Raw genomic sequence first — 13856 nt, 5'->3', positions numbered from 1 at the left:
ACAGTTGCTTGGGGCTTTTTCTTTTTGGCATAGGCACATTTCAATAACTTTTTCAGTGTATTTCCTATGAAAATGTTCTATGTATTACCTCATTATCTGACTTCATAAAAACTATTTAATTCTTCACAGCCATTGATTTTAAGGAACATGTCAAGCAAGCAGAACATCGTTACCCTTCCTTATAAATAAGGCACAGCCAAATATTGTCCTTGAACTGTCTGTTCACACACAAAAGTAACACAGAAGTAAATCTGTATTTCCCATATTTTACTTAGAAAATCTCATGTTGACAGTTAAGTTGGGAACAACTTGGTAAAGGGCTTCATGAGATGACCCAGAAGTTATTTACAAAACAAAATGAGGACAACATTAGGTGAAACCAACACAAATAATATGCCTTCAGGAGCATTCTGAAACTAGAGTCTACATTGAAAGCACTGGTGAACTGAGTGTTTCCAAATTTCTTTTGGTGGCTTTTTTGAGGGAATGAGGATTAATAAATTAAAATGACCTTAAAACTGAAAATATTTTCTGGCTCATTTACTGACAATGAGTCAATATAAAGTTATCAGTGATGAAGGCTACAAAACAAACTTTCATTCATTAGCAAGCCAACCAAAAAAAACCAAATGTAACCTTGAATAAATTGCAGGGCAGTGTATTACTAGGCATGTATTTTTACACTTAGGTCTGAAGCTAACTGTTTAGAAAAATAATGTTTAGAAAGCACAATGAAAAATGAACAATACTTACAACCATACCGTTTAGGGACACCCAGCAATCTGATGGGAAATCCTGTAGTAATGGTACTAAAAACTGCAAACAACCATCCCAGTGGCACAGCAGCAGCATCATTCCGATCAGATTAAAGATCCTCACCACAGCACTGGCCAGATCGTATGTCATGTGGAAAATCTGTAGGCAAAAATTACACGTGATGTATGTGATGCAAATCAGAAATGCAAATCATTTACTTCTCATCAGGCAGGTTAAAGACAAAGAAGAAGTATCCTGAACTTCCAAGAAAGCTGAGCTCTCAGCAAGGCCCATTAATTTGGGTGGAGAGCTGTGCTGACACAACTGACTCTTGGCTGCACCCCAGTGTTATATAAGCTGCTGAAAAGGGATTATTTTGGATCCGAAGCCACCAACTGAAGTATTTTCTTAAAGCCTACAACTTCTTTCAATTGAAGCAAGTCTCACAAATTAAAAAAAAAAAAAGTTGGGAAGCTTGGTAAAAGTAGTGAGACCATTACCTGTCTGTGAACTTGGTGTCTAAATACTCACAAAGTTGTGGGAGATACAAATTCAATGACCCATTCTGAGAAGATTCACTTTCACATTTCTTACCTTCTTAAAAGTACCAAAATCTGAGTGAAGAAACAATATAAATAATTTTACATATTTTTAGACTTCTGTTTCTACACTGTGTATTTATTAATCCAATTTGCACATACCAGTCCACCAAGAAAAATAACACTGAAGAATTTCATTGCTCTTAATCATTGGCAGTTTTCCTAAAATACTGAGAATCCTGAAACACCTGTAGTAGCTAAGTTTATGTCAAACTAATATAATCATTTGGATTTCAATATACGCTCCATTCGTAGACAAAAAATGTTTGCATTTGAAAAGTCTTACAGCAACACATATACATATACACTCTTAAAAACAACATAGACATTTTCAAGTTTGTCAAGATTGTTGGACAGAATTAGCATGAACAGCAGCAGTCAGTTGCCAAATAGTATGGAGAAAAACATTATATTTAGCACTTTTCTTCTACATTGTTTTTAAAGCACTTCCAAGCTACAAATACAGCCATATTCTTTACTTATTACACAATTCAGTCAACTCAGGGTAGAATCATAGAATCATAGAATCATTGAATCATTAAGGTTGGAAAAGACCTCTAAGATCATCAAGTCCAACCGTCAACCCAACACCACCATGCCCACTACACCATGTCCCTAAGCGCCTCATCTACACGTCTTTTAAATACTTCCAGGGATGGTGACTCCACCACTTCCCTGGGCAGCCTGTTCCAAGGCCTGACCACTCTTTCAGTAAAGACATTTCTCCTAATGTCCAATCTAAACCTCCCTTGGCGCAACTTGAGGCCATTTCCACTCGTCCTATCGCTAGTTACTTGGCAGAAGAGACCAACACCCACCTCACTACAACCTCCTTTCAGGTAGTTGTAGAGTGCAATGAGGTCTCCCCTCAGCCTCCTCTTCTCCACACTAAACAGTCCCAGTTCCCTCAGCTGCTCCTCATAAGGCTTGTTCTCCAGACCCTTCACCAGCTTCGTTGCCCTTCTCCGGACACACTCCAGCACCTCCATGTCCTTCTTGTAGTGAGGGGCCCAAAACGGAACACAGTATTCGAGGTGCAGCCTCACCAGTGCTGAGTACAAAGGGACAATCACCTCCCTACTCCTGCTGGCCACACTATTTCTGATACAGGCCAGGATGCCGTTGGCCTTCTTGGCCACCTGGGCACACTGACGGCTCATGTTCAGCCGGCTGTCAACCAGCACCCCCAGGTCCTTTTCCTCTGGGCAGCTTTCCAGCCACTCTTCCCCAAGCCTGTAGCGTTGCATGGGGTTGTTGTGGCCCAAGTGCAGGACCCGGCACTTGGCCTTGTTGAATCTCATATAGTTGGCCTCAGCCCATCGATCCAGCCTGTCCAGGTCCCTCTGCATAGTCTTCCTACCCTCAAGCAGATCAACACTCCCGCCCAGCTTGGTGTCGTCTGCAAACTTACTGAGGGAGCACTCGATCCCCTCATCCAGATCATTGATAAAGATATTGAACAGGACCGGCCCCAAAACTGAGCCCTGGGGAACACCGCTCGTGACCGGCCGCCACCTGGATTTATCTCCATAAATATGCTGTATTTTAATACACATAATTATCACTATCCAGGAGTTCAGTTTAGAAGATGAAGAATGTCCAGTTGATATTTCATGGAATTTTAAGTAGAAAATATTATTTAATTGTACAGATAGACATAGAAGTCAGAGGCTTTAGTGCTGAAAACATCAGATTACTAGAGGTATACAGCCATATTGGCACATGCCATTTTGCATCTGTAAATAAAAGAATTCACACATAAAAGAGGGAATGTTTGTATCCTGACTTTTACATATCTAAACTGAAAGTGAAGATTAAGTACCCACACTGTAAATGAGTGCAAGTGCAAATATGGAGAGCGCGTTAAGGTGCCTTTCAACATCATTTTCTGTTAGTGGGAGTTTGTCCTTGTTTGAAAATGATGGCATATGTTTTGAGTCCCAAATTGAAAACCTACATAGTAGAAACATACCTCAGACATTAACTTTATGTGCAAAACATTTTTTCAAGCTAGGGCATTTTAAGAGAATATATTCCAAATCCCAGTTTGATAAACATTGGAAATAGATGCTTGTAACATTATTCAAAATGTCATGTCTTATCCAAATACCATCTAGCTCCTATCAAAATTGAGGAGATGACACTGATATTTAGGAGATACTGTAAATGGGAATAAACAGAAAAGTTTCACCATTACACATTTGTGTTGTTTAGAAATGTATTTATGTTACAGCTATTTCAATAGCACTGTCACCATTACACATGTGTTGTTTAGAAATGTATTTACGTTATAGCTATTTCAATAGCTACAGTTTCAGTAGCATGATATGAATCGAGAGAGTAGATATGTGAAACTGAAATAATTTTCTTTTAAAGAAATGAAAAAAATAGCAAGGATTACTACTGGTTTGGAGCACTAGCACTCATTCAGGTTACACCTTATCCACGTGGTTATTTTATTACACCCGCAAAGTGCAGATGAATTCCTGATCACGTGAAAAGTTGCAGAAGTTTTTTCAGAGAAAGCAGGATTTCCCCTAGAATATTTGTCTGAAAAAGTGCAGAAGATCAGATAGAAATAATACATATTTTACACAGAGATCACAACTTCCCCGGGAATTTTCTATTGTTCCAGAAAAGCAAGTTATCACATCTCTACACTAGGGCTGGACAAAAATCAAAGTTCCCACCCATGCTGTTTTCATACTGCCTCAAGCTTCCCATTAGGCTTTACTGTAAGAGACCAGATTTTCAAAATAATTCACTGTATTGGATACTGAGTGTTTTTAAAAAAACGGGTCACAAATATGACAATCAATCAGAGCCAAACTGAGCACAAACTTCTTCATTTCTGTACTAACTTAGAAAGAGAACTTTTCTGAAAACATGCACCTAGGTGTATGTGATAAGCAGGGGAAGATCTGGTTCTCCAAAACTCTCCAGAGTCCACAAAACAGCACTTGCATAGACCCAAGGCTCCTGAATCCTTATCCTGCCTCTGTAACTACGGGACTAGGCACCACAACAGATTGTGCATGTATCCTGTGATCAGAGCTGCATAAAAATGATCATTCTGTGGCTTTTCCACTTGGATGGAGCCCATTTTTGAGCATCAATTCAGATTACAGAGATGCTCTGAATTGCAAAGCTCATATCTTGATATAGAATTTCGAAGATTTTAGATAATTTTGTGCTGGTACATTTTAATTTCAAATTTTAAAAGTTCCACATTATTCAATTGGGTAATGTGCACTGAAAAACAAAAAAAGCAGGTGGATGGATTTGCCAATGTATTTATTTAAGCATTTCCGAGATCTTGCCTAGCTCTTACAGATGTATCACTTCCTGCCTACCCCATGAGACTCTGCGATGGCTCAGTAAGGCTTCTCAAAAGAGCCAGTAGAACCAGTACAAAGAGATATTACAAAGGGAGACTAAAATTCAAACCAAACAGCTGGAGCACTGTGTTCCAACTAAAGGACCTTGCTGAACCAAAGAGGTCTGTTGTTGGGTTTGGGCTCTATTCTATCTTGTTACAGTGGTACGACTAACTATTGTTTTTCTTCAAAGCCTCTTCATTAGTAGTGTGCCTCTGCAGTAATAGTCACATACTGCAAGAACAATAACATGTTGAAAATTTTATGTGAAACCAAATCCAGCAAAGGAAATGACTGCAACAGTAAGTATACAACACTGCGACCTTCCATCATTTCTGAAACCTTTCACTCCAGAAATAGCTCCTGTACAGCTTAGCATTCAGAATCAGTATTATTAAAAATGCATGAACATATTCTGGATATTATCTGGATTGCTTAACATGATAACATTGTATCAGCATTTCAACCATACCACTGATTAACTGTAGTGTTTTATCGCTCATCTTTTGCTTATATAGTCTAATATGTGTAGCCTATTCTAATAAGTGTGATAACTCTTTATTAAAGAAAATAATTTCATAAGAAAAATCTTAAGCAAATGTTGAAAAAATCTTTTCAACAGCTCTGCGTATTCTCTCTCCAGTAAATAAAAGCTTTTTTTTTTTTCTCCCCTAAAAGGAACTTATCATGGTAAATGTGTGTTTGGTTGGAAAAAACATTTAAATACCCAAAGCATACACTGTAAGTGAACAATAATATTTGTTCGTGGTACTGTATTGACATCTTCATGTTTGGAAGGGGAGGGGGTGTTTTTTAAAACTAATAGCCAAACTACCCTGTGGACTGAAGTCATATATTGCATGTTTAATATTTTATGTTCTTCCATTCAGGAACTGATTGTGATACATTGAAAAGAGCATTAAAAGAAGTCATATTTTTATAGCATTTTCTTTTTGTAATCACAAAGTACAGTGCCTGTATTAACAAATTAAACCTCGTTAAAACTACTAGGAGATGTATGAAGCATAGTTTGTTAAGAGAGGAACTGGAGCACAGAAAGCTAATGCCCATCGGCCGGTCCTCCAGTAGGACAGGAAGAAATATGGGAAGACCAAAAATTGATTCACCTTGATTTCGCAGTACAGGTGTGTTGTACATTCAAGTCAAATCTCTCTGTTTGAACAGATGTCTTTTCAAGATAATATTCATAACAAAAAATAATTCAAACGCACACAAATAAAGTTAGGCTCTTAAACCCATTACTCAGGTAGTTAAATATAAATAGCCTGGTTATCATTAAATGCTTACCATCCACAAATCCCATGCAAATGAGCAGAAATTGCAGGTATAAAACACATTTGAAAATCTGGCCACTTTATTTAGACACCTAATTCCATATCTAAATATTCAGCTTAACCAAGAGGTGCAAATTTTGGACAACACATTTTAAAAAAACTACTAGAGTGACATGAGATTACTGCAACTGAGGAAAAAAAAAATTCTGTTGAGAACTAACTCTTTCCACATTTTTATTTCACATAATAGGAAAGATTTAATAGATATCTCTCCTTTTTGCTTACTACTCAGTTTCATTTCAATTATGCATGATATTTTTTATTATTATTATTATTATGTTTGTTTGGGGGGGGTTGCTATAATACTGTTATTTTTCATAGTTTCCATATACTTCAAAATCATGCTTAATAATAAATTTAGTTTATGAACTCACTTCTGAAAACTTGTAATTTCTTCCTATATTATTTTTATAACCTTTTCTCAATACCCTGGAAACCTTAAATTTTTGCCTAAAGCGCTGACAATGCCTTTTGACAATGACTGAAATGTAACCACAGATTAACAGTTTTTAATATTTTGGCAAAATATTGCTCACAGAGAATAAGAAATTGCTGAAGAAGTCAGAGTTCACAAGTTTTATCTCAGTGTTTACTCACACTTTATTAATGACTCTTTTTATTCCCACAAGTGAAGCAGGAAGCAGGCTATTCCTTCCTCACATTTATAATGGAGCATATACTTTAAATTGGTCTTGATAACTCTGATTTCTGAGCCTGAGACAGAACAACTGTCTTACCAACCCACTTGCTTAATAGTATTTGAGGGCTATCATATTACGTTAATAGTGAATGTATAGTTTAACTAAACGAATACAAAATCTGTTGAACTGCTGACGTGGAATGCATAGGTTACCTCTTCTGCCTTCTGATAACTGGCATGTAATATTTGTTCAGTTTTGATTTTCAGTTCAGTTTATATAAAATTTGATTTATATAAATTATCAGAATTTAATTCCTCCAGGAGGAGAAAAAAATAAAAGAAAGAAAGAAGTCTTAGGACTTCCTGAAATATGTATTCAAATCTCACATCACTGAGTTCATCTGGACACCTCTTCCCTTCCACACCATAGAAGTACTAAAGGTGTTCAGTATCACAAAGCTAGCTCGTGTTTAATCTTCAAATTAGGATTTGCATAATGCCTTGGGCAATATGAAATGACACTCAAACTGAGCTGTATGGGGTCTGGAATACTAAATAGCCACAGTGGGGAGACAGAAAGAGCAGAACGTGCACAGCAGCTCTGGAAAGCATGCTGAAAGCGGTATTGCTGTGGTTTAACCCTAGCCAGCAACTAAACACCACGAAGCCACTCGCTCACCACCCCCATCTGGTAGGATGGCGGAGAAAATCAGGAGGGCACAAGTAGTAAAACTCGCGGGTTGAGATAAAAACAGTTTAATAATTGAAAAAAAAACAAAGTAGAACAGTAATAATAACAATGATAACAACAACAGTAATAAAACATAAAAAGCAGGCAATGCACAATGCAACTGCTCACCACCAACCGACCGATGCCCAGCCCGCCCTGAGCCATGAAAGCCCCCACTTCCCGGAACACATCTCCTAGTTTACATACTGAGCATGATGTCACATGGTATGAGAATACCCCATTGGCCAGCTGGGTCAACCGCCCTGGCTAGGCTCCCCCCTCCCCAGCTTCCCCTGCACTTGGCAGTGCATGGGAGGCAGAAAAGTCCCTGGTGCAAGCACCCCTCAGCAACAACCAAAACACTAATGGGCCATCAACGTTCCTCTCACACTAAACCCAAAACACACCACCACACCAGCTACTGGGAAGAAAGTTAACTCTATTCCAGCCAAAAACAGGACAGTATCCACCCCTTATTCCATACCATCTACGTCATGCCTAGGTCTCACTTTTTCCAATACATTCCAATTAATCACCACCACTTTTCCTGCCTTTTGATATATACACACACAGATATCATTCCCTTAGTCTATGGGCCATCCCTCTAAAATGTCCACTGAGTTCATTTAGTCCATGACTTTGGGCTCCATCTGTCATAACAGTCTTTCAGGGCAGGAGAGATGGTGTGTGGTGTTGGACTGTTGCATGCTGAAGCCAGTTCTGATTCCATTATCGCTGCGCTCGTCCGGTTCTATCATCACTGCACTTTGCTCGGTTTCATCAGAGTTCATTCTTCATTGATCTGGGTGATTCATACTGCAATGCCATTGATATGACATATAGCACCCATAGAAGTGATGACATACAGTATTATATAGCAATTGACATCATACAATTCAGTTCATTGGCTATTTTCACCCAAAATCAAATCCCCTTGAGGTACACATTGGACTTCCCCATCCTTTCACATTACCCACCAAGGGCACCCAGGTCCTTGAGCAAAAGCAATCCCACGGATGGGTTTTCCCTTGCCAGAGACAGGAGTAACCCAGACTGTCTTCCCCAGCATATTTCTTATGTGCACGACAGGGACTTTATCCCCCTCTACAGTACGTAAGGGTTCTGATTGGGCAGGGCCAGCTCGAGTGACAGATCCCCTGGTGTTGACTAACCAGGTGGCCTTTGCTAAATGTGTGTCCCAATGCTTGAATGTCCCACCGCCCATTGCTCTCAGCGTAGTCTTTAGCAGTCCATTGTATCGTTCGATTTTCCCGGAGGCTGGTGCGTGGTAGGGGATGTGATATACCCACTCAATGCCATGCTCTTTGGCCCAGGTGTCTATGAGGGTGTTTCAGAAATGAGTCCCGTTGTCTGACTCAATTCTTTCTGGGGTGGGGTGCCACGTCTCCACAAGACTTGCTTTTCAAGGCCCAGGATAATGTTCCGGGTGGTGGCATGGGGCACAGGATATGTTTCCAACCACCCGGTGTTTGCTTCCACCATGGTGAGCACATAGCGCTTGCCTTGGTGGGTTTGTGGGAGTGTGATATAATCAATCTGCCAGGCCTCCCCATATTTATGTTTCAGCCATCGTCCTCCATACCAAAGAGGCTTTACTCACTTGGCTTGTTTGATTGCAGTGCACGTTTCACATTCATGGATAACCTGTGCAATAGCGTCCATGGTCAATTCCACCCCTCGATCACGAGCCCATCTACATGTTGCATCTCCTCCTTCTTGGCCCAGGGTGTCATAGGCCCACCGAGCTATAAATAATTCACCCTTATGTTGCCAATCCAGATCCACCTGACCCCCTTTACAAATCCCCTTGTGTGATTGTTTTTCCTTGCAACTCACGTACCCGTGCCTCTAGGGTCACGGTAGGTTTTCCATCCCACTGCCTCATGTCCCCTCCGTGGTCACGCAGGTAAAACCACAGCATGCCCCGTGCTGTGTACCTTCTACATCCTCTATCTTGAGCAGAAGAACGCTGACTCCTAATGGCTGAGATACTGGCCTGTACAGGTGGAGAATAGGACATATTCTCTTTGAATTGCTGGACCTCCCGGGACAGTTTCTCCACAGCCGAGACAAGGGAGGAGGAGACAGTTTCTTCGTATTCCCGGAGTCTGCCAACCACGTCATCCACCATTGGTGCTTCTTCCTCTTTCCAGCACAGTACTGCCAATAAATTGGCATACGACACTGGTGTGCTCCGTACCAACTTCCGCCACATGGGTCGCGTGCACTGGACTTCATCTGGATCTTTGGGCGTTTGGTCGTTGTCCAGGTCACTATAAACCACCTCCAGCATGCCTAATTCTCTCAGGTACTGGATACCTCTCTCCATAGTGGTCCATTTGCCTAGGTGATATATAACATCTTCCTTGAAGGGATACCTTTCCTTCATGCCTGACAGCAGTCGCCTCCAGAGGCTGAGGGCCTGTGCCCCTTTTCCAATCGCCTTGTCAATGCCCCCTTCCCTAGAAAGGGATCCCAGCTGCTTGGCTTCCCTACCCTCTAATTCCAGGCTACTGGCCCCATTATCCCAGCATCGGAGCAGCCAGGTAACAATATGCTCGCCTGGACGATGGCTGAAATCTTTCCGCATATCTCGCAACTCACCCAGGGATAGGGATCGGGTGGTTTCCGTCTCGTTTATGAGTTCTTCCTCTTCCTCCTCCCTTCCTCGTGATGGCCCTGCCTTTCCATCATCCCTTTTTAAAGGACCTGACTTTCGCTTCCAAGATTTCCTTTTATGTATAGGGGCAACTGATACCAGCATGGGTTGGTCCTCTGGTTCAGCTGTAGTACCTGTCGTGGGGGTTGGAGTAGCCGCAACGCCCGTCGCGGGGGTTGGAGTAGCTGCAGTGCCTGTCATTTTGTTGTCAGATCCCGAGACCTTCTCTTTCCCTTGAGGGTTCTGGATAGTGTTGAAGAGGGCTTGGTAGGCATGGGCCAGGCCCCAGTACGCTGCAGTAATCTGGGTCTCTCTGGAATTGCCAGGGTGACAGCATACGTTTTCCAAATATTTTACTAGTTTTTCAGGATTCTGCACTTGTTCAGGGGTGAAGTTCCAAAACATTGGAGGTGACCACTGTCCTAGGCACTTGCCCATACTATCCTATACACCCTGCCACTCATAACTATCCAGCCTCGGGGCAGGTCCCTGGGTGGTATTCTTAAATAGTTGTTTAACCTTAAACAAGGCCTGAACCACATTCAGGAGACATAGCAATAGGAACATGCTGGTTTGAACATCCCAAGGATTTTCAAAATCCTCAAGAGCTATTGCAATCGGCCTGGAGGAGAAGGGGAACGTGAAGGAAGCTGTCTCCCCCGTAAATTGGCTCTCCAAGGAGAAGGGGTAAAAAGTGTAATTACTAATAGTTTCCGAGAAATAGCTCCTGAAGCACAGGAATGACGGCAGTGCTGAGTACAATCCCATGACCAATACTTTTATCATACCATAAGCCAGTGTTACACAGTGTAGCAAAACTATAACCTTAATCCATCTCCCAGAGATGACAATCCCCACATAAATACCGACAAACAGCAGTATATACAGCCAGTAAGGTGCTACATACCAAAACTTCAAGTACAGATCCGACAACTCTGAGAGCAAATTAACCAACATTGTGACCAGCGACTACTAAACTGATATAATGAATGCTTATAACAATTTGTTTTAACCCGCTCGGGTCAGATGTGTCGTTATCTCAACCCTTCGTGCCCCACGTTGGGCGCCAAAAAGGACTGTCGTGGTTTAACCCCAGCCAGCAACCAAGCACCACACAGCCGCTCGCTCACTCCCCCCACAGTGGGATGGGGGAGAGAACCAGAAGGGCAAAAGTGAGGAAACTCATAGGCCGAGACAAAGACAGCCTAATAGGTAAAGCAAAAGCCGCGCACGCAAGCAAAACAAAACAAGGAATTCATTCACTACTTCCCATCGGCAGGCTGGTGTTCAGCCACCTCCAGGAAAGCAGGGCTCCATCACGCATAGCGGTTACTTGGGAAGACAAATGCCATCACTCCGATCGTCCCCCTCCTTCTTCTTCCCCCAGCTTTATATACTGAGCATGACGTCATATGGTACGGAATACCCCGTTGGCCAGCTGGGCCAGCTGTCCCAGCTATGCTCCCTCGCAGCCTCTTGTGCACTTGGCAGAGCATGGAAGCTGAAAGTCCTTGACCATAGGGTACTTAGCAACAACTAAAAAAATCAGTGTGTTATCAACATTCTTCTCATAATAAATCCAAAACACAGCACTAGGAAAAAAGTTAACTCTATCCCAGCCGAAACCAGGACACTATATTTCAGATTATTAGAGGAAAAGAAGAAAAAAAAAAGCACTGCCCTGCACCAGTTATCATGGCTTGAAAGAGAAAGATAATACAATCTCAACTAGAAGACATAAAAGAAACAATAAGAAAGTAGTTTGGAACAAATGAATACAATTTTTAGGGCAAGAAACAGTAACCATGATAGAAATAACTTTTAAAGCATACTGTATAGATGCTGGGTTGGATCACAGGAACTTGCTTATTATTTGGAATCAATTTCCTGTAGGCAGAAATCAATACACAGAAAAAAATATAAATAATGAAATATTTTCAATAAATATGAGGCATGGGAAATCCAACAACTGCTTTTATATTAGCACATCATAAATCTACTGTCTAAAATACACAGTCCAAAAGTACAGGAGACATCAGCAAAATTATATATAATATTATACCAAAAGCAAGAAGGTAAGAAGGAAAAGTTATTATAACTTCCTTTTCTACGGGTGTTCTAGCCCTGCAAAAGCGGATGACCTCCTAACCTGTCAGAGAACAGAAAAAAGCATAAGCCAAAATCTATGTGGTCTTCCTAAAGCCTCAGCAACTGTTGTAAAAATGAGAACTTGATTTGTTTTCCTCTTCATTGATCATGACACATTGAGTTAAATCAACAGTGTCCTCAGCTACCCCATTTCTCTGGTCCTCGGTAGCTTGGCATAAAACTTTGGTACTGCAGTTAACACAAATCCTCAGTCTACATTAAGCATACCTTGTCATTTAGCTCTGAACATGTACAAAATTTTCCTCTGCAGTTTCTTATAGTGTCAAATCACATGAACTAATATATTTTTAGGTCTAACACTTGATCCCAACCCACTGAAGCAGGTCATTACTTCATCATCTTGATGCAGCGGGAAATGGACTGACCTCAGTGGCTGGGTCAGTGCTGTGTGCAAGGGAGCGCAACAACTGAATTCTGAATAACTGCACATACTAGAAGGGATATTATTGTTCAGTGTAGATTCCCAAAATATGGGTACCTTAGTCCTAAGAATGTCAATTACATATTGTCATTATTGGTATTACCATATTTCCAAATTGTGTTGTAAATAGAGCACTTATCTGAATTGGGCAATTCCCACTTTGCAGACGTGGAAGTCTCGGACACAACACAGCGACCAATGTGATCAAGTTAGTGCCGCTTTATTGCCCAAATAGCTCGGTTTATATACATTCTTCTACCCAGATACACACGCATCTAGTCCCCCTATTGGTCTACAGTCAGCAAGCACGCGAATCTTAACATACACAGATTGGTCAAAAGCATGTGTCCACGCGAACGCTTCCCCCGCCTGCATTCCGTTACCTAATCTACTGATAGTTACATTTCTCAGCCTACCTCCCTATTCTGCTATCGCTTCAGAGACTCTAAAACTACAATTGCCCTTTAGCAACCCTTTGCCTTATACTGTTGTTAACAAATCCTCAGTGCTTGGAGTGTTCATAGGATGTCCGTTATTTAATAAAAATCCTTCCACACCACTTAACTAATATTTTGATCACAGTCCATCTCTGACAGGTAATTTCAATCTTTCATCTGTTCCTAGAAGCATTTGCTATAACTAAATAGACATACATAAATATAAATATGAGTATAAAATACGTTAGAGTAGTAGTATACCTCATGAGATCCTCAGTGCCTCTAGTAATCAGATCATTCCCATATGTTCCATATTTTTGAAGCACCCAATTTAAGATTGTGGGATTTCATTTACATAAGCATTTATTGCTTGACATTGCAAACAAAGTCAGAGGAATCTCTGCTTTGAACATGGCTCTACAATATCTTGCTATATAATAAAAAGGTACTCAAAAACATTTGTGAAGTACTAAATGATGATTATCACATAATGAATAAATGCAGAAAAATCTCAGAAAAAAATTAGCTGCCCTAATGGCCAACTATAGGGAAGAAGGTGCTAAGCCGATGCATTATCAAAAAGGAGAAAATCCAATGCTGAATAACACATCAAATTATTATAATGCATTCCTTGATCTCCAGTGAGTAAAGCAGAGATCTACATGTGTTTCTGTATTTGAAAATGGTGTTCA

General features: G+C 40.8%; 1 protein-coding gene across 1 annotated transcript in view; it reads right to left on the bottom strand.

Moving 5' to 3' along the window:
- Nucleotides 1–13856, bottom strand: part of LOC142074727 (potassium/sodium hyperpolarization-activated cyclic nucleotide-gated channel 1-like) — a 298373-nt gene that overhangs the window by 156491 nt on the left and 128026 nt on the right. Inside the window, exon 3 of the mRNA XM_075135568.1 lies at nt 754–915. Within this exon, the coding sequence (XP_074991669.1) occupies nt 754–915 (162 nt within the window). The remainder of the gene's footprint in view (nt 1–753; nt 916–13856) is intronic.

This window comes from Calonectris borealis, chromosome W (genome assembly GCF_964195595.1).
Source record: "Calonectris borealis chromosome W, bCalBor7.hap1.2, whole genome shotgun sequence".
Classification (NCBI taxonomy): Eukaryota; Metazoa; Chordata; class Aves; order Procellariiformes; family Procellariidae; genus Calonectris; species Calonectris borealis.
This window is presented reverse-complemented; position numbering and strand designations above follow the sequence as displayed.